Source organism: Heterodontus francisci, chromosome 1 (assembly GCF_036365525.1).
Source record: "Heterodontus francisci isolate sHetFra1 chromosome 1, sHetFra1.hap1, whole genome shotgun sequence".
Taxonomy (NCBI): Eukaryota; Metazoa; Chordata; class Chondrichthyes; order Heterodontiformes; family Heterodontidae; genus Heterodontus; species Heterodontus francisci.
The window spans coordinates 10,836,242-10,862,227 of record NC_090371.1 but is presented as its reverse complement, the minus strand read 5'-3'; the positions used below and the strand labels follow the sequence as shown (position 1 = coordinate 10,862,227).

General features: G+C 45.6%; 1 protein-coding gene across 1 annotated transcript in view; it reads left to right on the top strand.

Moving 5' to 3' along the window:
- The first annotated feature begins 444 nt into the window (after nt 1-444).
- cct7 (chaperonin containing TCP1, subunit 7 (eta)) overlaps nt 445-25,986 on the top strand; it is a 50,423-nt gene continuing 24,881 nt past the window's right edge. Inside the window, exons 1-4 of the mRNA XM_068028663.1 lie at nt 445-534; nt 10,753-10,906; nt 15,232-15,338; nt 15,724-15,849. Of these exons, the coding sequence (XP_067884764.1) occupies nt 529-534; nt 10,753-10,906; nt 15,232-15,338; nt 15,724-15,849 (393 nt within the window). The 5' untranslated portion in view covers nt 445-528. The remainder of the gene's footprint in view (nt 535-10,752; nt 10,907-15,231; nt 15,339-15,723; nt 15,850-25,986) is intronic.

Here is a 25,986-nt window from a genome sequence, read left to right as displayed (position 1 = left end):
GTACAGATCCCTGTTTCCCAGTGTACAGATTCCTGTTTCCCAGTGTACAGATCTTCATTCCCCAGTGTTCAGATCTCCATTCCCCAGTGTACAGATCCCTGTTTCCCAGTGTACAGATTCCTGTTTCCCAGTGTACAGATCTTCATTCCCCAGTGTTCAGATCTCCATTCCCCAGTGTACAGATCCCTGTTTCCCAGTGTACAGATTCCTGTTTCCCAGTGTACAGATCTTCATTCCCCAGTGTACAGATCTCCATTCCCCAGTGTACAGATCCCTGTTTCCCAGTGTACAGATTCCTGTTTCCCAGTGTACAGATCTTCATTCCCCAGTGTTCAGATCTCCATTCCCCAGTGTACAGATCCCTGTTTTCCAGAGTATCGATGCCATATTTGTTGCTGGCATCACAGCGTCGCTTGTCCCCATGGCGACTATTTACGTCGACGCGTGACGTCAGGACGTTGAGCGCGCTGGCTTGCTGGAAGGTTCTGGTGGCGACGGCGGCGCTGGGTGAAGGGAAGCGGCTGCAGGATGATGGTGGGTTATGCCTGAGGGGCGGGGGTAATCCAGGGTCATCCAGCCGCTGAGGTTGGGTTTACTGTTGCGATTGGGCTTTGGATGTTTACGGGACGGTGTGAGCTGTTGGATGAAGGCGATATTAGTGCGGGATTTGGTGTTTGTGCTGCGTTTTTCCCGGTGTGGGGGGCGGGTGCCGGTTGGAGCCTTGGCCTAGCGCGTTGCCGGGGGAGTGGTACGGGTTTAAGGAGTCTGGATGGATGGATGGAGGGTGGGTGAGGGGGAGATGCGGTCAGGGCCCCAGGGTTATTTAACGGACAGGGAGTTGTTGAGGGATTAGCGGACCTGAGCATCGTAAATTCCGGAGTCTCTTAAAGGGGGCGGTGACCATGAGGCAGCGGGTGGGGCCCACCCTGAGGCGGAGCCCAGGACCTGGGCTGGGGTTAATTGGGGGATGGACACACGGGTTGTTGGCTGGGGATGGGCCCTACGTTTTCTGCACGGCCAATTTTGGACTGGCTCTGGACTTTATGGAAATTTCTAGAACAATCCAGGGAAGTGTTTTGTCTCAGCCTATTTAGTAAGTCCTTGGAAGCACTCGTCTGAGTCAGCCGTTGTGGGTCACCAGGGTGACGCTCCCAGTGCCAGTACAGGGGGAGTGCTGCACTGTCGGAGGTGCTGTCTTTGGGATGAGACGTTAAATCAAGACCCCCCGTCTGCTGTCAGGTGGCTGTAAAAGATCTTATGGCCAGTGTGCCTTGCAGATGGTGGACAGGCATTGCGGAGTCAGGAGGTGGGTTACTCACTGCAGAATTTCCCAGCCTCTGACCTGCGCTTGTAGCCACTGTATTTATGTGGCTGGTCCAGTTACGTTTCTGGTCAGTGTTGATTCCTCAGGATGTTGATGGGGTTTTAGTAATGGTGATGCTGTTGAATGTCAAGGAGCAGTTGTTAGGTTCTTGTTGGAGATGTTCATTGCCTGGCACTTAGCGTATTTGCCACTTAACAGCCTAAGCCTGAATGTTGTCCAGGCCTTGCTGCATGTGGACGTGGATCGCTTCAGTATCTGAGGAGTTGCAAATGGAACTGAACACTGCAATGATCAACAAACATTCCCACTTTTGACCTTATGATGGTGGGAAGGTCAATGATGAAGAAGCTGAAGATGGTTGGGCCTAGGCCACTACCCTGAGGAAATCCTGCAGTACGACCTGGGACTGAGATTGGTCTCCAATAACCACAACCTTTTGTGCTAGGTATGACTCCAACTAGTGGAGAGTTTTTCCCCGATTCCCATTGACTTCAATTTTGCTAGGGCTCCTTGATGCCATACTCAGTCAAATGCAGCCTTGATGTCAAGGGCAGTCAATCTCACCTCACTTGTGGAATTCAGCTGTTTTGTCCATGCTTGAACCAAGGCTATAATGAGGTCTGGAGCTGAGTGGTCCTGGCAGAACCCAAACTGAGCATCAGTGAGCAAGTTGCTGCTGAGTAAGTGCCGTTTGATAACACTGCCAATGGTGCCTTCCATTACTTTGCTGTCAATTAAGCGTAGACTGATGGGCAGTAATTGACTGTATTGGTTTTGTCCTGTTTTGCTGGACAGGATATAGCTGGATGATTTACCACATTATCGGATAGATGCCAGTTGTAGCTGTACTGTATAGCTTGGCTAGGGTTGCAGCTAGTTCTGGAGCACAATTCTTAAGCACTACAGCCGGGGTGTTATCGCCCGGCCCATAGTCTTTGCTGTATCCAATGCGCTCATTCATTCTTACATTTGAGGTGAATCGAATTGGCTGAAGACTGGCATCTGTGATGCTGGGGACCTGAGGAGGAGGTCAAGATGAATCACCCACTCAGCACTTCTGGCCGAAGATAATTGCAAACACTTCAGCCTTACCTTTTGCATTGACGTGCTGTTAATGTGAAAAGAATAGAACAAAAAAAGTTAAGTGGAAATTTGAGGACCTTTATATGGAGAAACTGCTCGCTACGGGAAGGTCAATAACCAGAGGATGCAGACTTAAGATAATTGGCAAAAAAGCCAAGGTGAAATCTAGAATTTATTTTTGAACAGTGGGTTTTGATCTGGAATGCACTGTCTGGAAGGGTGGTGGAAGGAGATTCAACAGTAACTTTCCATTGGGAATGGGATATATACTTGTATACCTTGAATTTTCAGGACTATAGGAGCAGAGAGGTGGGACAAGATGGACAGCTCTTTCATAATGTGCTGTTATATTCTAAGTTTGTTACTGCGATTTTTGAATGTATTTGTGACCCACCAAACAAACCTAGCGCAAAGGTGGTAGAAAGCATAGGCTCATTTCTGTAGGTAAGAATGTTTCCCATTGGAACAGAAGTAGGGTATTCAGACCCTCTAGCCTGTTCTGCCACTCATTTACCTCACGGTTGATCTACATCTCAACTTCATTTACCCACCTTTTGATCTTGATATCATTACTTAACAGATATCTGTCGATCTCAGTCTTGAAATTTTCAATTGACTTGAGCATCCTCAGCCTTTAGGAGGAGAGTTCCAGATTGCCACTACCCTTTGTATGGAAAATAAACTTTGATTTCACCCCTGAACGGCCTAGGTCTAATTTTACAATTGTGGCCCTTTGTTCCGGATTCCCTCACCATCAGAATTTGTTTCTCTCTGATTACCCTATCCAATCCCTTTATCTTTTTAAACACCTAAATTAGACCATCTTTCCAAACTGAAGAGAGTATAACTAAGTTTATATAACCTGTCCTCATAATTGTCCCTCTAAACCTTGGTATCATTCTGGTGAATTAGCACTGCACCCCCTCCAAGATCAATATATCCTTCCTAGGGTGCAGTGTGCAGAACTGAATGTTCAGTTCAGACTTATCTCCAGATAGGGTCTGAACAAGGCTGTGTACTGTAAAAGCATAACTTCCTATTTCGATATTCCAGCCTACTTAAGTTAAAAGCCAACATTCGTACCTATGCTTGCTTTCAGTGATTTGTGTACCTGGATACCCAAATCCTTCGCGCTTCTGCAGTTTGTAGTTTTGCTCATTGTCTTGAATCCAAAATGGATGTAACCTCACGCTACTCCACATCGAACTCCATCTGCTATAGTCTTAATCTGTGCCCCTTTGCAACTTCCTGTTCCCACTCGCTTCCTAACTTCGATATGTACCTCTCTCACGCTTCATCCAAGTTATTGATATCTATGATGAAAACCTAAGGCCCCAGTCGATCTCTGGGGAACACCACTTGTCTGATCTTACTACTCAGAATATTTCCGTTATCCTTACTCTCCCAACCAATACCCTTGTCACAAAGTTACCTCCAAATCCATGCAAATTTATTTTTGCTAATCTCTTGAGTGGAACCTTATGCCTTCTGGCAGTCCATTTTCAACAACCCTAGACACTTCCTTATCCATCATGTTGGTGACTTCAGCTAGTTTAACCATGCTGACCCACTCATTGTAAATCCGTGCTAACTCTGATCAGTTTATACTTATCCAAGTGCAGTTACTTTGATGTCCCTTTTGCACACAAGATCCCAGAAGTGATATTATGGAAAGATGTGGGAGCAACAGGGTAGTGGTGATAGGAGATTTTAATTTTCCCAATATTGACTGGGATTCACTTAGTGTTAGAGGTCTAGATGGAGCAGAATTTGTAAGGAGCATCCAGGAGGGTTTTCTAGAGCAGTATGTAAATAGTCCAACTCGGGAAGGGGCCATACTGGATCTGGTGTTGGGGAATGAGCCCGGCCAGGTGGTTGAAGTTTCAGTAGGGGACTACTTTGGGAATAGTGATCACAATTCCGTAAATTTTAGAATACTCATGGACAAAGACGAGAGTGGTCCCAAAGGAAGAGTGCTAAATTGGGGGAAGGCCAACTATACCAAAATTTGGCAGGAGCTGGGGAATGTAGATTGGGAGCAGCTGTTTGAAGGTAAATCCACATTTGATATGTGGGAGGCTTTTAAAGAGAGGTTGATTAGCGTGCAGGAGAGACATGTTCCTGTGAAAATGAGGGAGAGAAATGGCACGATTAGGGAACCATGGATGACAGGTGAAATTGTGAGACTAGCTAAGAGGAAAAAGGAAGCATACATAAGGTCTAGGAGGCTGAAGAAAGACGAAGCTTTGAAAGAATATCGGGAATGTAGGAACAATCTGAAACGAGGAATTAAGAGGGCTAAAAGGGGTCATCAAATATCTTTAGCAAACAGGGTTAAGGAAAATCCCAAAGCCTTTTCTTCATATATAAGGAGCAAGAGGGTAACTAGAGAAAGGATTGGCCCACTCAAGGACAAAGGAGGAAAGTTATGCGTGGAGTCAGAGAAAATGGGTGAGATTCTAAACGAGTACTTTGCATCGGTATTCACCGAGGAGAGGGACATGACGGATGTTGAGGTTAGGGACAGATGTTTGATTACTCTAGGTCAAGTCGGCATAAGGAGGGAGGAAGTGTTGGGTATTCTAAAAGGCATTAAGGTGGACGTCAGTGGTAGGGAAGCTGCTGGAGGGCTAGGATCTATTCCCATTTGGAAGAAAATGGGCTTATCAGTGATAGACAACATGGTTTTGTGCAGGGAAGGTCATGTCTTACCAACTTAATAGAATTCTTTGAGGAAGTGACAAAGTTGATTGATGAGGGAAGGGCTGTAGATGTCATATACATGGACTTCAGTAAGGCATTTGATAAGGTTCCCCATAGTAGGCTGATGGAGAAAGTGAAGTCGCATGGGGTCCAGGGTGTACTAGCTAGATGGATAAAGAACTGGCTGGGCAACAGGAGACAGAGAGTAGCAGTGGAGACGTGTGACCAGTGGTGTTCCACAGGGACCCGTGCTGGGACCACTGTTGTTTGTGATATACATAAATGATTTGGAGGAAAGTATAGGTGGTCTGATTAGCAAGTTTGCAGACGACACTAAGATTGGTGGAGTAGCAGATAGTGAAGGGGACTGTCAGAGAATACAGCAGAATATAAATAAATTGGAGAGTTGGGCAGAGAAATGGCAGATGGAGTTCAATCAGGGCAAATGCGAGGTGATGCATTTTGGAAGATCCAATTCAAGAGTGAACTATACAGTAAATGGAAAAGTCCTGGGGAAAATTGATGTCCAGAGAGATTTGGGTGTTCAGGTCCATTGTTCCCTGAAGGTGGCAACGCAGGTCAATAGAGTGGTCAAGAAGGCATACGGCATGCTTTCCTTCATCGGACGGGGTATTGAGTACAAGGGTTGGCAGGTCATGTTACAGTTGTATAGGACTTTGGTTCGGCCACATTTGGAATATTGCGTGCAGTTCTGGTCGCCACATTACCAAAAGGATGTAGATGCTTTGGAGAGGGTGCAGAGGAGGTTCACCAGGATGTTGCCTGGTACGGAGGGCGCTAGCTATGAAGAGAGGTTGAGCAGATTAGGATTATTTTCATTAGAAAGACGGAGGTTGAGGGGGGACCTGATTGAGGTGTACAAAATCATGAGAGGTGTAGACATGGTGGATAGCAAGAAACCTTTTCCCAGAGTGGGGGATTCAATTACTAGGGGTCACGAGGTCAAAGTGAGAGGGGAAAAGTTTAGGGGGGATATGCGTGGAAAGTTCTTTACGCAGAGGGTGGTGGGTGCCTGGAACGCGTTGCCAGCGGAGGTGGTAGACGCGGGCACGATCGCGTCTTTTAAGATGTATCTCGACAGATACATGAATGGGCAGGAAGCAAAGAGATACAGACCCTTCGAAAATAGGCGACATGTTTAGATAGAGGATCTGGATTGGCGCAGGCTTGGAGGGCCGAAGGGCCTGTTCCTGTGCTGTAATTTTCTTTGTTCTTCGGGGTGAAGTGGGGTTAATCTGTTTTTTGTGGTCCTGGTTGAGGGAAGAATAATGTGGGTTGTAAGTAGCCGTTCAGCTGTATCTCTGTGAGCTCTGAACTGTAAAAGACCAAGCTGTGAGGTATATTTGTGCAAAAAGGGGAAAGTGGTTAGAGGGACAGATGTCTTTGTCCTGTGCTGACATCTGTCACTGGGATCAGCTTTGCAGCAGGCATGCCTTTTGACCAAAGGGCCTGAATTAAGCAGTTGGTGATGAGGAACTCCGGAGTATGGCAGCAGACCTGGATACTGAATGCAGAAATTGGTCTTGCAGGTTTTTTTAAAAGAACGGTACCTCACAGAAGGAAGTCATTCGTCCCATCATACCTACCCGGCTAGCCATTCTAGTAAATCTCTTCTGCATCCTTTCCAAGATCTTGGCGTCCTTCCTTGTGCAGTGCCCAGAATTGAACACTATATTCCTGTTGAGGCCAACTAGCGTTTCGAGGTTTAGCATAACTTCCTTGCTTTTATACTCTATTCCTCAAAATAAAGCCCAGGTTCCCATTTGCTTTAATAGCCTTCTCAACTTGTTTTGTCACCTTCAAACATTTGTGCACATATACCCCCAGTTCTGTGTTCCTGCACCACTTTTAAAATTATCTCATTTATATTGCCTCACCTCAGCGCAGCTACCAATATGTATTGCTTTGTATTTCTCTGCATTAAATTTTATTCGCCATGTCTCTGCCCATTTTACCAGGCTACCTATTGTCTTCCTGAAATCTGTTACTATTCTCTTCATTGTTACTACATTTTTGAGTTTTGTATCGTCTGCAACTTTGAAATCACATCCTGTATATTCTTTAAGTACCTCCTCTACATTTTCATCCTATCTAATGTTACTACTGCCTCCTCCTTTACTGCTACATTGACAGCATCCTCTTGTGGAGACAGATGCAAAGTACTCATATCCTCTGTCTCCATAGAAAGATCTCCTGTTTGGTCACTAATTGCCCCCACCCTACTTTTGACTACCTTTTTACTATTTGTCAAAGACTTTTGGTTTCTCTTTTATGTTGGCTGTTAATCTATTCTCATTCTTTTCTTCCCCCTTTTTTTTAGATTTCCTCTCTATTTTATGCTATCAAAATTCTTTATAATTTTGAACTCTTTCGGATTTCCATTTAACCTTCTTTGTTCTTAATGCATCTTTCATCTCTACTGATAACTACCAACAATAAATAGCACCCCTCTCATCTGTCTTCCCTAAAATAGGGCACGGAAACAAAAAGAGTAGGCGGTGGCGTAGTGGTAATGTCACTGGACTAATAATCCAGATGCCTAGACTAATGCTTTGGGTTCGAATCCCACCACGTCAGATGGTGAAATTTGAATTCAATTCATAAATCTAGAATTAAAAGCTAGTCCAATGGTGGCCATGAAACCATTGTCGATTGTTGTAAAAACCCATCTGGTTCTCTAATGTCCTTTATGGAAGGATTGGCCTGCTCTACATGTGACTCCAGACCCACAGCAATTGGTTGACTCTTAAATGCCTTCAGTGGGCAATTCTGGATGGGCAATAAATGCTGGCCTAGTCAGCAACACCCACATCCCGTGAACAAATAAAAAAAATTCTAAATTTTGCCTTGCCAACATTTAATTGCCACTTGGTTAAAATTCTGGAACTCCCTACCTAACAGTATCAAAGGAGCATGGTATCCTACACCACATGGACTGCAGTGGTTCAAGAAGGTGGCTCACCACCAATTTCTCAAGGGCAGTTAGGGGGTGGCAACAAATACCCACCTTGCCAGTGACGTAGAAATCCTGAGAATGAATAAAAACTTTTAGTCACCTGCCCTAATATCTCCTTCTGTGTCACTTTTCCACTTCCCTCTCTGCTCCATTACTTTATGCAATCGGAGGACTGTCTCTAGTAGAAGGTACACACTAGCAAATGCAGCATTGTGGTACAGTCACCTGATTCTGTGGTCTGAAGCTCAAAATCCCAGCTGCACTCTTCGTTCTTGACAATGGCCAGTGAGCTATCTACAGTGAGCCAAACACTTCCTTGTCAACCTGGAAAGTTAAACGTAAGAAAGTAGTGAAAATGAAAACTCCAGATTCATGAAAGATTCTTGCTGGGTGAATGGGATAAGATGGACCCAATGACATCCTGTGACCAGAATTGGGTACTTCCAGGACCATTGCAATACTTGAGATCTGCCAAACTACTCATTGCAACTTTTTTCACTCTTTCCATTCTCCGTTGGCGTCAAATATAGCATGGCAACCAAGAAGAGAATGAGTTAAGTGTAGAATACATACATACATACAACATTGCTACTGATTGCAAGAAGGTACATTCGTACAGCACCTTTAAGATAGTGAAAGGTCCCACATCATTTGACAGGCATGATAAACACAATGGACATCAAGGCACAGATCTTTGGAATACACAAAAGCTTGATCACTTGGATTTTAAGGAGGAGATGAAGTTTGAGATTTAGGGAGGAAATTGCCGAGCAAACAGGTTGTTGTTTTCCCTTACATTGATTATTCTTGCGTATCGTCCTGATGAGTGCAAGACGGAAAGCTTCGACAACATGTCTCTATTTTCAGCAATTCTCAAGTTCTGCAACGCCAAATGACTAATTGCTAGATCTGTTCGAAATTTATCCCATTAGCACAGTGGTAGTGCCACACAACACGATAGAGGTTATCCTCAATGTGAAGACAGGATTTGTCTCCACGAGGACTTTGCGGTAGTCACTTCTACCAATACTGTCATTAACATGCATCTGTGGCAGGCAGATTGGTGAGGATGAGATCAAGTATATTTTTTCCCTCTTGGATTCCTCACCACCTGCAGCATACCCAGTCTTGCAGCTGTGTCCTTTCGGACTTGGCAGGCTTGGTCAATAGTGGTGCTACCGAGCCACTCTTGGTGATGGACATTGAAGTCCCCCATCCATAGTACATTATGCGCCCTTGCCATCCTCAGTGCTTCCTCCAAGTGGTGTTCAACATGGAGTACTGAGTGGAAGCAGTAGGTGGTAATCAGCAGGAGGTTTCCATGCCCATGTTTGACCTGATGCCATGAGACTTCGTGGGGTCTGGAGTCAATGTCGAGGACTTCCAGGCCAACTCCCTCCTGACTATATATTGTATGCTGTTTGTGGGAGCTTGCTGTGCACAAATTAGTTGCTACATTTACTACATTTCAATGGTTACTACCCTTCAAAAGTACTTCATTGACTGTAAAGTGCTTTGGGACATCCTGATGTCATGAATGGCACTATAGAAATGCAAGTCTTTTTCTTTGAAGGTGGAAGGACAAGTTGAGAAGGCTGTTTAAAAAAAAAATCAGTATCTTTGGCTTTATTAGAGGAATAGAGTATAAAAGCAAGGAAATTCTGCTAAACCTTTACGAAATACTGTGTAGGCCTCAGCTGGAGTATTGGGCACCACACTTTAGGAACGATGTTAAGGTCTTGGGGAGGGTGCAGAAGAGAATTACTAGAGTGGTACCACTGGTGAGGGCCTTAAGTTATTTGAAGAAGTTGGGATTGTTTGAGAGCAGAGAAGGTTTAATAGAAATGTTCAAAATCACCAATAGTTTCAATAGAGAGTAAATAAGGGGAGAAACCGTGTCCAGTGCCAGGTGGGTTGGCAACCAGAGGACACAGATGTAAGGTGATTGGGAAAAGAACCTGAGGCGACATGAGGGAACAGTTTTAAAAGAGCCATTTGTTGTGATCTAGAATGTGCTGCCTGAAAGTGGTGAAAGCAGATTCAATCGTAACTTTCAAAAGGTAATTGGATAAACACTTGAGGAAAAAAAATACAGGGCCATGGGGAAAGAGCAGGGGAGTGGGACTAATTGGATAGCTTTACCAAAGAGCCAGCATAGGCAAAATGGGCAGAATGACCTCCTGTGCTGTATCATTTTATGAAATAAGGTCAAATTAATTTCCTTCACCATTGTACTGTAACATGGGAATGTAAATTTAAGATTATTAAAGGAACAGAGAAATTAGAAGAAATTATTTTGCACAGTGGGTTGTCAGGACAGAATGAAACATTTGTGAAAGCAGATTCCATAATGGTCTTCAAAACAAGAGTGGATGAATATTTCAAGAAAAGTTTAAAAGAATTGGGCATAAGAAAGGGAGAAAGTGGATAGCACCTTCAGAAAGCCAACAAAGGCACAATGGTCCAAGTAGCCGCCTTTGTGAAGGTAAAAGGTAACCTATCTGCAGAAGCGGAAGATGTGGGTATGGGTCTATGATTCTAATACCAATTTCTATTTTTCAACCGAGCTGGCGTTTTGTACCCTGGACTTTAGTCTTCAGAAATTGACTCATTACAGCCATGTCATTCAATTATTAATGCATTCAATTTAAATTTTCTTTCCCAGTCCACACCAGTTATCCTCCTCAAAGAGGGGACAGACACTTCCCAAGGGACTCCACAGCTGGTCAGTAACATCAATGCCTGCCAGGTTATCGCTGAGGCTGTTCGTACCACACTGGGGCCACGTGGGATGGACAAGCTCATCGTGGATGACAGAGGTAGGGGCAGTAAGCACTTTTCCCAATACTTCTATCTTCTCCACTACATATGGAGTTAGCTCACTGAAAGAATATTGGCAAGTAAAATAAAGGAGAACCCAAAGATGTTTTATCAATACACTAAGAGTAAGTGGATAACTAAGGAAAGAGTAAGGCCCAAAAAGGTAACCTATCTGCAGAGGCAGAGATGTGGGTATGGTTCTTAATGAATGCTTTGCATCTGTCTTCATAAAAGAGGGGGACAATGCGGACATTGTAGTTAAGAAGGTGTGTGATGTTTTGGATGTGATAAACATAGGAAGAGAGGGGGTATTAATGGGATTAGCATCCTTGAAAGTGAATAAATAACCAGGGCTGGATGAAATTTACCCCAGGCTGTTAAAAGAAGCCAGGGAGGCAGTAGCAGAAGGTCTGACCATCATTTTCCAGGTGTGGTGCCAGAGGATTGGAGGCCTGCTAACTTTGTACTTTTGTTTAAAAAGGGAGCGAAGGATAGACCGAGTAATTACAGGCCAGCCAGTCTAACCTCGGTAGTGGACAAATTATTGGAGTCAATTCTGAGAGACAGGATAAACTGTCACTTAAAAAGGCACGGGTTAATCAGGGACAGTCAGCATGGATTTGTTAAGGGAAGATAGTGTCTGACTTGAATGAAATTTTTGTGGAGGTAACAAGGAGGGTTGATGAAGGTAGTGCAGTTGATGTGGTCTACATGGATTTTAGCAAGGCTTTGATAAGGTCCCACATGGCAGACTGGTTAAAAAATAAAAGCCTTGGGATCCAGGGGACTGTAGCAAGCTAGATACAAAATTGACTTAGTGGCAAGAAACAAAGGGTAATGGTTGCCGGGTGTTCTTGTGACTGGAAGGTTGTTTCCAGTGGGGTTCCTGAGGGCTCAGTACTAGGTCTCCTACATGTGTAAACGATTTGGACATGAATGTAAGGGGAATGATTAAGAAGTTTGCAGATGACACAAAAATTGGCTGCATGGTTGATAGCAAGGAGGAAAGCTATAGGCTGCAGGAAGATATCAGTGGACTGGTCAGGTGGACAGAACAGTGGCAAATGGAATTTAACTTGGAGAAATGTGAGGTGATGAATTTGGGAGGTCAAACAAAGCAAAGGGATACACAATTAATGGGAGAGTACTGAGAGGTGTCGAGGAAGTGAGGGACCTTGGAGAGAATGTTCACAGGTTCCTGAAGGTAGCAGGACAGGTCAAAAAGGTACTTAAGAAGACATATGGAATCTTTTAATAAGGATCATCCTCCACCATTTCTGCCACGTTTTGCGTGACGCCACTACCAAATGCATCTTCCTCTCCCCTCCCCTGTCAGCATTCCGAAGGGATCATTCCCTCTGTGACACCCTGGTCCACTCCTCTATTACCCCCACCACTTTGTTCCCTTCCCACAGCACCTTCCCCTGCAATCGCAGGAGATGTAATACCTTTACCTCCTCTCTCCTCACTATGCAAGGCCCCAAACACTCCTTTCAGGTGAAGCAGCAATTTACTTCTACTTCTTTCAATTTAGTATAGTGTATTTGCTGCTCACAATGTGGTCTTTGCGCTTCATTGGAGTGACAAAACGCGGATTGGGTGACCGCTTTTAGGAACACCTCCTCTCAGTCTGAAAGCATGACCCCAAACTTCCTGTCGCTTGCCATTTCAGCACACCCCCCTGCTCTCATGCCCACATCTCTGTCCTGGGATTGCTGCAGTGTTCCAGTGAACATCAACGCAAGCTCGAGCAACAGCACCACATTTACTGATTAGGCACACTACAGCCTGTCGGACTGAACATTGAGTTCAATAATTCCGAGCATGACGGGGCCGCCCTTTTTTATTTTTATTTCTAGTTATTTTTTATTTTAATTTAGTTTGTTTCTACTGTGCTTACCCATTGTTATTTCCATGTTTGTGCTTGGGGCCAGGACTGTTCATTTTTCTGTCACATTAACACCCTCTCTGTACTAATGCTTTGTATTTCACCACACATACCATTTGCCTTTGTTCCATGACCTTCTGGTCAGTTATTCTCTATGACCTTGTCCTATCAACATCTTCTCTTTGGTTATCTCTTGCCCCACCACCGCTTTACTTGCTTAAAACCTATTATACATTAATATTTGCCAGTTCTGATGAAGGGTCGCTGACCTGAAACATTAACTCTGCTGCTCTCTCCACAGATGCTGACAGACCTGCTGAGTAATTCCAGCATTTCTTGTTTTTATTTCAGATTTCCAGCATCTGCTGTATTTTGCTTTCATTGTATGGAATCCTTTCCTTTATTAGCTGAGGTATAGAATGTAAGAGTAGGGAGTTTATGCTGGAACTGTATAAATCATTAGTTGGGCCACAACTTGAGTGTTGTGTGCAGTTTGGTCACTTCATTACAAAAAAAATGTAATTACACTAGAGAGGGTGCAGAGGAGATTTGCAAAGATGTTGCCAGGACTGGAGAATTGCAGCTATGAGGAAAGATTGGATAGGCTGAGGTTGCTCTCCTTGGTACAGAGGAGGCTGAGGGAGATTTGTTTGAGATGTACAAATGCTCTGGGGACACCGGTTCAACTCCCACCACGGCAGCTGATGGAATTTAAATTCAGTTAATTAATAAATTCAGTTAATTCATAAAAAATCTGGAATTGAAAGCTAGTCTCAGTCATGGTGCTATGAAATTATCATCGATTGTTGTAAAAACCCATCTGGTTCACTAATGTCCTTTTGGGAAGGAAATCTGCTGTCCTTACCTGGCCTGACCTACATGTAACTCCAGACCCATAGCAATATGGTTGACTCTTAACTGCCCTCTGAAATGGCCTAGCAAGCCAATCAGTTGTCAGGGGCACTTAGGGATGGGCAACATATGCTGGCCTTGCCAGTGACGCCCATATCCCATGAAAGAAAAATTGTGAGTGGCTTGGATAGAGTGGATGGGAAGGGCCTATTTACCTCATCAGAGAGTGACTAGGGGCCTTAGATTTAAAATGATTGGTAAAAGGATTAGAGGGAAGATGAAAAGTATTTTCACCAGAGGATGGTGGGGGTCTGGAACTCACTGCCTGAAAGGGTGGTAGAGGCAGATAAGCTGATCTCATTTATTAGGTGCCTGGATGTGCACCTGAAGTACTGTAACCTGTAGGGCTACGGACCAAATGCTGGAAAGTGGGATTAGGATGGGTGGCTGTTGTTTTTTTTGGCTGGCGCAGACACGATGGGCTAAGTGGCCTCTTTCCGTGCCATAAAGATTCTATGATTCTGTGATCAGCCACAATTTCATTGAATAGTGGAACAGGCCCGAGAAACTAAATGGCATATTCCTGTTCCTATGTTCTTGACTGTGTTATATCAGAATGGCAAATGTTCTCAAATTTGCTGAGTAGCTGCTCCTGATTGCTACAATGGAGTAGCTTGCTTTGTTATTTATATTTCATTGTGATATATGTGGGTGTGTTTCAGGCTGTTACATAGACTGCGGCATATTATAATGTGCCGTGTGGTGTGTGAAATGGTTACTGTGGTTTCGAATAACTGTTGCCCCTCCCATTGTGATGATTTTTAATTTTGAAAATGTAAATCATTTTTAAGGGTATCATTAGTCATGTCAATAGTCCAGCTTCTTTCCGGCAGACCTTCCTGCTGTAACCATTCTTTGGAAATTGAATGTAAGGTGCCATTCCCAAGTGACTTCCGTACATAGACTTTGCAGCGGAGGTCATCAGATTCAATCAGGAGTGGGCACTGATTCAGCTTTGGTACTGTGCGGGGTAAAGGCTTGCTTAGGTTGGGAAAAAGAACCCGACCCGAACCCGACCGATGCACAGCAAACCCGAGCCCGACACGGCCCAAGTCCCTCAAATTTCGCCCCAAGCCCGACCCGACTCGACCATCCCTTCACTTACCTTCCGACTGGGAAGCTCCACGACGCTGCAGCGTGTGCGTGATGACATCATAGTGACATCACTTGCTCACTGCGTAGACTCCCAGCTCAGCTAAGTTTTTTATTTTTAATACTTACTAGCAGAGCACTTACCGTGTGTGCCCAGTCCGGCCTGGCCTGACTTGAGCCTGAAAGCTGGACCCGGAAGAGGGCCCCGCCCCGACCCAAACCCGACACATGTCGTCTGGTCCTGTCTGGTTTGGGTCGGGTAGCAGGCCTTTAGTGCAGGGTGCTGATATCAATCGTGCTTCCAATACTGTCCAGCTAGATACACAGACCAAGGATTGCGCATGGCACCGTTGGCTCTGGTGTGGCTGGATGGCGCGTACTAGATGGTTGGAAGAGTCTCTGGAGCATTATATGTGTGTGTGTTTTTTTTAGGGAAAGCTACTGTTTCGAATGATGGAGCCACCATCTTGAAGCTTCTTGATGTTGTTCATCCAGCTGCAAAAACCCTTGTAGACATCGCAAAATCACAAGATGCTGAGGTAAAATGAATGAATGCACTTTAGGTTCCTCCTTCCCAAAAAAAAAATCCAAGGGCTACAACAGGTCAGACACTGTCCTCACACTTGGGGACAGTGGGTCAGACTCTGTCCTCTCACGCTCTGTGACAGTGAGTCAGACACTGTCCCCTCTCACTCTGGGACAGTGGGTCAGAAACTGTGCTTTCAAACTCTGGGACAGTGAGTCACACAGTGTCGTCTTACACTCTCGGACAGTGGGTCAAACACTGTCCTCTCACTCTGGAACTGGGTGAGACAGTGGATTGGACGCTCCTTTTATATGAGCTTGAGTACTTAATAGTTGTAAGGATGAAGGTTAAAATGTATATAACATCAGTATGTTGACTGTTCTTTTGTGTGTTTCCAGGTGGGTGATGGGACCACTTCCGTTACCCTACTGGCTGCAGAATTCCTGAGACAGATCAAAGCTTATGTGGAAGAGGGACTTCATCCCCAGATTATCATCCGATCCTTCCGTAGGGCCACACAGTTGGTAATAAGGCTCTTCATTTATTTTGTAATGGACTGGGCTTTGAATTATTTTATTTTAATTAACAATTGCAAATCCCCGGAGCCAAGCGATAGCCTCCTCATTTGCTGAATTTAAGGTGATTAGTCCACCACTTAATCTGTAGAGGGGACCCTCCTTAGTAATGTGCAGCATTGTTTGTGTGTCTCCACAAATGCATAATGGGTTTGCACTGAGGCCCCATCGGTGGAGGTTGGCTGCGTAGGGGCCCTGGCTTGTCCTGAACCTGTTCAGCAAGGGCCAATCCTGCTGTGGTATTCGACAGATGGGGTTTGTCACAAGGAACTTGGAAGTAACTTCCCGTGTTTTCCATTCCTTGATCCAAAGGATGTCTGCTGGTAGATCTTGCTCAGGAAGGTTGCTCCATATGGGGCGCCGAGCTGGAAGGCAGGCAGGCAGTAGGTGGATTGAACATGTCATTATGGAGTGGGAAATGAGGTGCAGCATGAATGGTTTCAACCAGCCTGTGGGTTTCCATCAGTCAGCGGATGTGTGGGGGAGTGGTGTTTGCGCGGATAGGAAGCCAGGGGAGGGTGTTGAGTGGAGGGTTCCAGTTATGATGCATGTTTTTGCATTCAGTTGAGTATCAACAAGATGTATGTATGATGACCTGTACACATCTTTGAATTAATGGATGTCCATGGACCTTTAATGCCTCCTTGAAGAAGAATTTAGAAATTAATCAGATCTCCAGCCTGTTGCGGTCTGAAAGCCATTTTAATGCATTAATATGGTTTCCTAGAAAGTAATTCCCAGATAGTTGCTCATCTTATTGACTATGATCCCTTTGTCTCTCTTTATCCAATGTGTGACTTGATATTTTGTGACGTTTGCATTAACCAGTGAGCAGGAGTATTCACTGCAAATGTACAGTTCAAACCAGTCTTGTATGAGTTTGGTGGTATGTTCTGAGTATCTCCATTGGATCAATTTTATATCATAATGCTTATGAGTTGGATGATTTGACATCTGTATGTTCTGCACTCTTTGAAACTTGAAGTATGATCTAAACTAAGCCACAGATGACATCTAGTATGACTGTGACCTATCCCTTCACACCCTTCTCAGCATTTGACATTGGTTGATCCACCTCTCCTTCATTACAACTAAAGCAAAATACTGCGGATGCTGGAAATCTGAAATAAAAACAGCAAGTGCTGGAAATACTGAGCAGGTCTGGCAGCATCTGTGGAGAGAGAAACAGCATTGACGTTTCAGGTCTGTGACCTTTCATCAGAATTCTGATGAAACGTTAACTCTTGTTTTTCCTCTCTCCACAGATGCTGCCAGACCTCCTGAGTATTTCCAGCATTTTCTGTTTTTGAGTTTTCCTCCATTGTCCAGTTCAGTCGGCTGTCCTCGCCTGCTTCTACTCTTAGCCAGTCACAGTCACAGAATACCCACTGCACCGTTACCTCTGGAGTCTCCTGAAGGATCTATCCTTAGTCCCTCTAATTTCTCATCTACATGCACATACGTACACAAAAAAAAAGCAGGACAAATCCAATCTGGCCAATCACCACCCTGTCAGCCTACTCTTGATCATCAGCAAAGTGACAGTCAACAGTGCTATCAAGCGGTACTTGCTCAGCAAAACCTGCTCGGTTTGGATTCTGTCAGGGCCACTGAGCTCCTGACCTCATTACAGCCTTTGTCCAAACGTGGACAAAAGAGCTGAACTCCAGAGGTGATGTGAGAGTGACTGCCCTTGACAACAAGGCAGCATTTGACCGAGTATGGCATCAAGGAGCACTAGCAAAACTGGAATCAATGGGAATCGGGGAAAACTGTCCGCTGGCTGGAGTCATACCTAGCACAAAGGAAGATGGTTGTAATTGTTGGAGGTCAGTCATCTGATCACTGGACATCACTGCAGAAGTTCCTCAGGGTAGTGTTCTAGGCCCAACCATCTTCAGCTCCTTCATCAGTGACCTTCCCTCCATCATAAGATCAGAAGTGGGAATGTTTGCTGATGATTGCACAATGTTCACCATTCGCGACTCCTCAGATGCTGAAGCAGCCCGTGTCCAGATGCAGCAAGACCTGGACAACATCCAGGCTTGGGCTGATAAGTGGCAAGTAACATTCGTGCCACACAAGTGCCAGGCAATGACCATCTCCAACAAGAGAGAATTTAACCATCTTCCCTCGAGGTTCAATGGCATTGCCGTCACTGAATTCTCCACTATCAACATCCTGGGGGTTATCATTGACCAGAAACTGAACTGGACCAGCCACATAAATATCGTGGCTACAAGAGCAGGTTAGAAGCTGGAAATTATGCAGCGAGTAACTCACCACCTGATTCCCCAATGCCTGGTTACCATCTGCAAGGTGCAAGTCAAGAGTGTGATGGAATACTCTCCACTTGCCTAGATGGATGCATCTCCAACAACACTCCAGAAGCTCGACACCGTCCAGGACAAAGCAGCCCATCCACCACCTTCAATGTTCACTGCCTTCACCACCGATGCACAGTGGCAGCAGTGTGTACCATCTACAAGATGCACTGCAGCAACTTACCAAGTCTCCTTCGATAGCACCTTCCAAACCTGCAATCTCGACCGACTAGAAGTTGAAGGGCATCAGATGCATGGGAACACCACCACCTGCAAGTTCCCCTCCAAGCCACACACTATCCTGATTTGGAACTGTATCGCCGTTCCTTCATTTCCTTTGTCGTTGGGTCAAAATCCTGGAACTCCCTAACATCGCTGTGGGTGTACCTACGCCCCAAGGACTGCAGCGGCTCAAGAAGGCAGCTCACCACCACCATCTAAAGGGCAATTAGGGGTGGTCAATAAATGCTGGCCTAGCCAGCAACGCCAACATGAGCGAATAAAAGAAAACTGCGCCTTTCAGTCACATCATCTAAAAAATGTCAGATTGCACCTATGGCATTCATCCCTACCTCACCACCATGTCCTTCAACCCCTCTGTCCCTCTGTGTTGTCAAACTGCTTCTCTGACATCTAGCCCTTGTATGGATAGGATAGCATTGTGGTTATATTACTGGACTAGTAATCCAAAGGCCCAGACTAATCTGAAGATGTGCGTTCAAATCCCATCATGACAGTTTGTGAACTGAATTCAGTTAATTAAATACATCTAGTATCAGTAATGGTGACCATGAGACTATTGGATTGTTAAAAAAATCGACATGACTGTGATACATGTGAACTTGCCCTCTTTGTCCTCCTCGACCTGTCTGCAGCCTTTGACACAGTTGACCACACCATCCTCCTCCAGTGCCTCTCCGCTGTTATCCAGCTGGGTGGGGCTGCTCTCACCTGATTCCATTCTTATCTACTTATTCATAGCCAGAGAATCACTTGCAATGACTTCCAGCTCCTGCCCTCTTCTCTCTGGTGTTCCCTCCAGGGTCTATCCTTGGCCCAATCCTAGCTAGCCCTTCACAATCTTGGTGTCACATTTGACCCTGAAGATGAGATTCTGACCTCACTAAGATTGTCAATTTCCACCTCCATAACATCACCTGACTTCGCCCCTTCTCCGCTCATCTGCTGAAACACTCATTCGTGCCCTTGCTATCTCTAGACTTGACTATTCCAACTCACTGCTGGCTGGTTTCCCACTCTTGGTAAACTTGTACTCCTCTGTAGTTTTGGTCTCCTTATTTAAGAGGGATATACTTGCATTGGAGGAAGTTCAAAGAAGGTTCACTAAATTGATTCCTGGGCTGAAGGGGTTGTCTTATGAGGAAAGATTGAGCAGGTTGGGCCTTAATCATCGGAATCTAGAAGAATGAGAGGCAATCTTATTGAAACATGTAAGATTCTGAGGGGGCTTGATAAGGTAGATGCTGAGATGTTTCCCCTGAACTAAGGGGCACAGTTTCAGAATTGTGGTCTCCCATTTTAATATGGAAATGAGGAATTTCTTCTCTTAGGGTCATTAATCAATACCACAGAGAGTAGTGGAGGTTGGATTATTGAATATATTCAAGGCTGATTAGACAAGATTTTTGATCTATAAGGGAGTCGATGATTATTGGATGAAGACAGAAAAGTGGCGTTGAGGCCACGATAAGATCAGCCATGATCTTGTTGAATGGCGGATCAGGCTGGAGGGGCCAAATGGGTTACTCCTGCTCCTATTTCTTATGCTCTTATGTCGAGGTTGTCCAAAAATCTACCCATGTCTTAACTCGCACCAAGTCCCTTTCGCCTATTACTCCTGTGATCACTGACCAACATTGGCTCCCAGTCAAGCAGCGTGCTGATTTTAAAATTCTCATCCTTGTTTACAAATCCCTCCATAGCCTTGCCCCTCCCTACCTTTGTAATCTCCTCCAGCCCCACAACCCTCCCAAGATATCTGCTCTCTTCTAATTCTAGGCTCTTGTGCATCCCTGACTTTAATCGCCCTGCCATTGGTGGTCGTGCCTTATGATGTCTCTGCCCCAAGTCTGGAATTCCCTCCCTACACCTCTCCACCCTCCTCGGTGTCGCACTTCGTTTTCTAATGCTCTTGTAAAATGACTTGGGATGTTTTATTTCATTCTTCTTTGGCCTCCTTGTCTCGAGAGACAATGGGTAAGCGCCTGGAGGTGGTCAGTGGTTTGTGAAGCAGCGCCTGGAGTGGCTGTAAAGGCCAATTCTAGAGTGACAGACTCTTCCACAGGTGCTGCAGATAAAATTGGTTGTCGTGGCTGTTACACAGTTGGCTCTCCCCTTGCGCTTCTGTCTTTTTTCCTGCCAACTGCTAAGTCTCTTCGACTGATCCACACTTTAGCCCCGCCTTTATGGTTGCCCGCCAGCTCTGGCAACTGACTCCCACGACTTGTGATCAATGTCACAGGACTTCATGTCGCGTTTGCAGACTTCTTTAAAGCGGAGAATTGGATGGCCGGTGGGTCTGATACCAGTGACGAGCTTGCTGGACAGTGTGTTTTTGGGGATCCTGCCATCTTCCATGCGGCTCACATGGCCAAGCCATCTCAAGCGCCGCTGGCTCAGTAGGGTGTATATGCTGGGGATGTTGGCCGCCTTGAGGACTTCTGTGTTGGAGATACGGTCCTGCCACCTGATGCCAAGGATTCTCCGGAGGCAGCAAAGATGGAATGAATTAAGATGTCGCTCTTGGCTGGCATACGTTGTCCAGGCCTCGCTGCCGTAGAGCAAGGTACTGAGGACACAGGCTTGATACATGCGGACTTTTGTGTTCCGTGTCAGTGCGCCGTTTTCCCACACTCTGTTGGCCAGTCTGGACATAGCAGTGGAAGCTTTTCCCATGCACTTGTTGACTTCTGCATCGAGAGACTGGTTACTGGTGAAAGTTGAGCCTAGGTAGGTGAATTCTTGAACCACTTCCAGAGCGTGGTCGCCGATATTGATGGATGGAGCATTTCTGATGTCCTGTCCCATGATGATGTTTGCTTTCTTGAGGCTAATGGTTAGGCCAAATTCGTTGCAGGCAGCCGCAATCCTGTCAGAGTCTCTGCAGACACTCTTCGGTGTGAGATGTTAATGCAGCATCGTCAGCAAAGAGGAGTTCCCTGATGAGGACTTTCTGTACTTTGGTCTTCGCTCTTAGACGGGCAAGGTTGAACAACCTGCCCCCTGATCTTGTGTGAGGAAAATTCCTTCTTAAGACTTGAACGCATGCGAGAGCATTTCATTAAAGGTGTTATTATAAATATAAGTTGTTGTAGAAACCTATCTGATTCACTCGTGTCCTTTAGGGAAGGAAACCTGCCCTGTTTACACAGCATGGCCTATATGCAATTCCAGTCTCATATCAGCGTGGTTTAGTCTTCACTGCCTTGTGAAATGGCCTAGCTACTAAGACAGCTCACCTACCCTTTCTCAAGAGCAGTTAGGAATGACCAAAAGATATGGCCAACAATGCCCACATCCTGTGAATAAATAGGTAAGTCTGTAATTTATTCCAAATAAGCATTGGGGAGATAGAAGCCATTGTCTTCAGTCCCTGCTACAAACTTTGATCCTTCTCCCCGATTCTATCCCCTCCATTGCCTCTTTGTCAGGCTGAACTAGAACTGAGCCTCAAAAATCATATCCTCATCACCGAGATTGTATACTTCCACCCTAACATAACATAACATGGGAGACTGAGTGAGACCAGCGGTGTTTAAAAAGTGCAGCGGCAGCGGGAAAGAAGGAGACTGAGTGAGACCGGCGGTGTTTAAAAAGAGCAGCAACAGTGCGCCTGAGTTTTGGAAAAAAACAACAGTGACGTCACAGGAGAGCTGCAAGGTGATTGGTTGATGAGTAGCAGCAGTTAGAATATCTTAAAAAAAAAAGGGGGGTAAGTTTTTTTTGTTGAAAATAAAACCTCTGATGATAAGGTGAGTACTACTAAAGTTTTTTGTTAAGGACTTTAGATTGGAGTGGGTAGAACAAGGCCCCGAGTATAATTAGTATTTTTTAATTAAGGGAGTAACTAATTAACCTAAGGGTAAGTCATGGCAGGAGAGTTCAGCTCCGTGATGTGCTCCTCCTGTGCTATGTGGGAAATCAGGGACGCTTCCAGTGTGGATTCACTGTGTAGCATCCGTGATGCTGAGGAAGTCGTGGATAGCACGTTTAGTGAGGTGGTCACACCACAGGTAATAGCTGCACAGGCAGAAAAGAAATGGGTGACCACCAGACGGAGTAGTAGGCGCAGGCAGGCAGTGCAGGAGTCCCCTGTGGCCATCCCCTCTCAAACAGATATACCGCTTTGGATACTGTTGGGGGGTGGGGGGGGGATGACCTCCCAGGGGAAAGCAGCAACAGCCAAGTTCGTGGCACCACGGAGGGCTCTGCTGAACAGCAGGGGAGGAAAAGGGTTGGAAGAGCTATAATCATAGGGGATTCTATCGTAAGGGGTGTAGATAGGCGTTTCTGTGGCCACAAACTAGACTCTAGGATGGTATGTTGCCTCCCTGGTGCTAAGGTCAAGGATGTCTCGGAGCGGCTGCAGGACATTCTGAAAGGGGAGGGTGAGCAGCCAGATGTCATGGTCCATATTGGTACTAACGACATAGGCAGGAAAAGAGATGAGGTCTTGCAAAGTGAATATAGGGAATTAGGCAGAAGGTTAAAAAGCAAGACCCCAGGTTGTAATCTCAGGATTACTCCCTATGCCACGTGCTAGTGAGGGTAGAAATAGGAGGATTAGGCAAATTAATGCATGGCTGAAGAGCTGGTGTAGGCGGGAGGGCTTCAGCTACTTGGATCATTGGGATCTCTTCTGGTGCAGAGGTGACCTGTACAAGAAGGACGGGTTGCATCTATACTGGAGGGGGACCAATATCCTTGCGGGGAGGTTTGCTAGCACTACTTGGGAGGGTTTAAACTAGTCTTGCAGGGGGGGTGGGACCCAAATTAGTAGTCTCTCAGATGAGATCGTTGAGGCAAATGTAGAGGTTAAAGCAAGCAAGTCCAGTAGGCAGGCCGGGCAGGAGCAGGACAGGGAACGTGGAAGGTCTGGTAGGCTAAACTGCATTTACTTTAATGCAAGAAGCCTTACAAGTAAGGCAGATGAATTCAGAGCATGGATCGATACATGGGATTGTGATATTATAGCTATCATGGAAATGTGGTTGAGGGATGGGCAGGACTGGCAGCTCAATGTTCCGGGGTACCGATCTTTCCGGCGTGACACAGGTGGAGGTAAGCGAGGTGGGGGAGTTGCACTATTGATTAGGGAGGATATCACAGCAATACTTAGAGAGGATATCCCGGGGGGAATGTCCAGCGAGGCCATATGGGTAGAACTTAGAAATAAGAAAGGGCTGATCACTTTGATGGGATTGTAATAGTAGGTGATTTTAACTTCCCTAATATTGACAGGGACCGCCTTAGTGCTAAGGGATCAGATGGGGAAGAATTTGTTAAGTGTGTCCAGAATAGTTTTCTGAAGCAGTATGTGGATGTCCCTACTAGAGAAGGGGCTACACTCGACCTCCTCTTAAGAAATGAGGGTGGGCAGGTGGTTGATGTGTCAGTGGGGGAGCACTTTGGGACCAGTGACCATAACTCTATTAGCTTCAAAATAGTTATGGAAAAGGAAAGGACTGGTCCTCAGGTTGAAGTCCTAAATTGGGGGAAGGCTAATTTCGATGGCATCAGACAGGAACTCTCAAAAGTTGAATGGGATAGGCTGTTTACAGGTAAAGGGACGTCTGGCAAGTGGGAGTCTTTTAAAAGTGAGATAGGAAGTGTTCAGGGCCGGCATGTTCCTGTTAGATGGAATAGCAAGGCTGGCATGTTTAGGGAACCTTGGTTGACGAGGATTATTGAGGGTCTGGTCAGGACAAAGAAAGAGGCATATGTCAGGTATAGGCAGCTGGGATTGAGCGAGTCCCTCGAGGAGTATAAGGGACGTAGGAGTACACTTAAGAAGTAAACTAGGAGGGCGAAAAGGGGCCATGAGATTTCCCTGGCAGATAAGATAAAGGAGAATCCTAAAAGATTCTATAAGTATATTAAGAGTAAAAGGGTAGCTAGGGAGAGAGTAGGTCCCCTTAAGGATCAGTGTGGCAATATATGTGTGGAGCCACAGGAAATGGGCGAGGTCTTAAATGAATATTTCTCATCCGTATTTACCGTGGAGAAGGTCATGAAAGCTAGTGAGTTCAAGGGAGGGAATACCGATATCCTGGAGCATATCAACATTACAAAGGAGGAGGTGTTGGAGGTTTTGAAGCGCATTAAGGTGGATAAGTCCCCAGGGCCTGACCAGGTGTATCCTAGGATGCTATGGGAAGCAAGGGAGGAGATTGCTGGGGCCCTGGCTGAGATTTTTGTATCATCGTTAGCTACGGGTGAGGTAGATTAGATTTAGATTAGAGATACAGCACTGAAACAGGCCCTTCGGCCCACCAAGTCTGTGCCGAACATCAACCACCCATTTATACTAATCCTACACTAATCCCATATTCCTACCAAACATCCCTACCTGTTCCTATATTTCCGTACCACCTACCTATACTAGTGACAATTTATAATGGCCAATTTACCTATCAACCTGCAAGTCTTTTGGCTTGTGGGAGGAAACCGGAGCACCCGGAGAAAACCCACGCAGACACAGGGGGAACTTGCAAACTCCACACAGGCAGTACCAGGAATCGAACTTGGGTACCGGAAGACTGGAGGATAGCTAATGTGCCTTTATTCAAGAAGGGCAGCAGGGATAAACCAGGGAACTACAGGCTGGTGAGCCTTGCATCTGTGGTGGGAAAGTTATTGGAAAGGATTCTGAGAGGCAGGATTTATATGCATCTGGAAAGGCATGGTCTGATTAGGGATAGTCAGCATGGCTTTGTGCGTGGGGAATCATGTCTCACGAATTTGATGAGTTTTTCGAGGAAGTGACCAAGAGGATTGACGATGGACGTTGTCTACATGGACTTTAGCAAGGCCTTTGACAAGGTCCCGCAGGTTCGAACACATGGGATCCAGGGTGAGCTAGCAAATTGGATACAAAATTGGCTTGTTGATAGGAGGCAGACGGTGGTAGTGGAGGGTTGTTTTTCAGATTGGAGGCCGGTGACCAGTGGTGTGCTGCAGGGATCGGTGCTGGGCCCTCTGTTGTTTGTCATATATATTAATGACTTGGATGTGAATGCAAGGGGCACGATTAGTAAGTTGCAGATGAAACCAAAATTGGTGGTATAGTGGACAGTGACGAAGGTTGTCTAAAGTTACAACAGGATATAGATCAACTGGGAAAGTGGGCAAGGGAGTGGTAAATGGAATTTAACACAGACACGTGCGAAGTGATGCATTTTGGGAAGTTAAACCAGGGCAGGACATACAGTGAATGGCAGGGCCCTGGGGAGTGTTGTTGAACAGAGAGACCTTGGGTTGCAAGTACATAGTTCCCTGAAAGTGGCAACACAGGTAGACAGGGTGGTGAAGAAGGCGTATGGCATGCTTGTCTTCATCGGCCGAGGCATTGAATACAAGAGTTGGGACGTCATGTTACAGTTGTACATAACGTTGGTTAGGCCGCATTTGGAGTACTGTGTGCAGTTCTGGTCGCCGCACTACAGGAAAGATGTGATTAAGCTAGAGAGGGTGCAGAAAAGATTCACAAGGATGTTGCCTGGTTTGGAGGGCTTGAGTTATA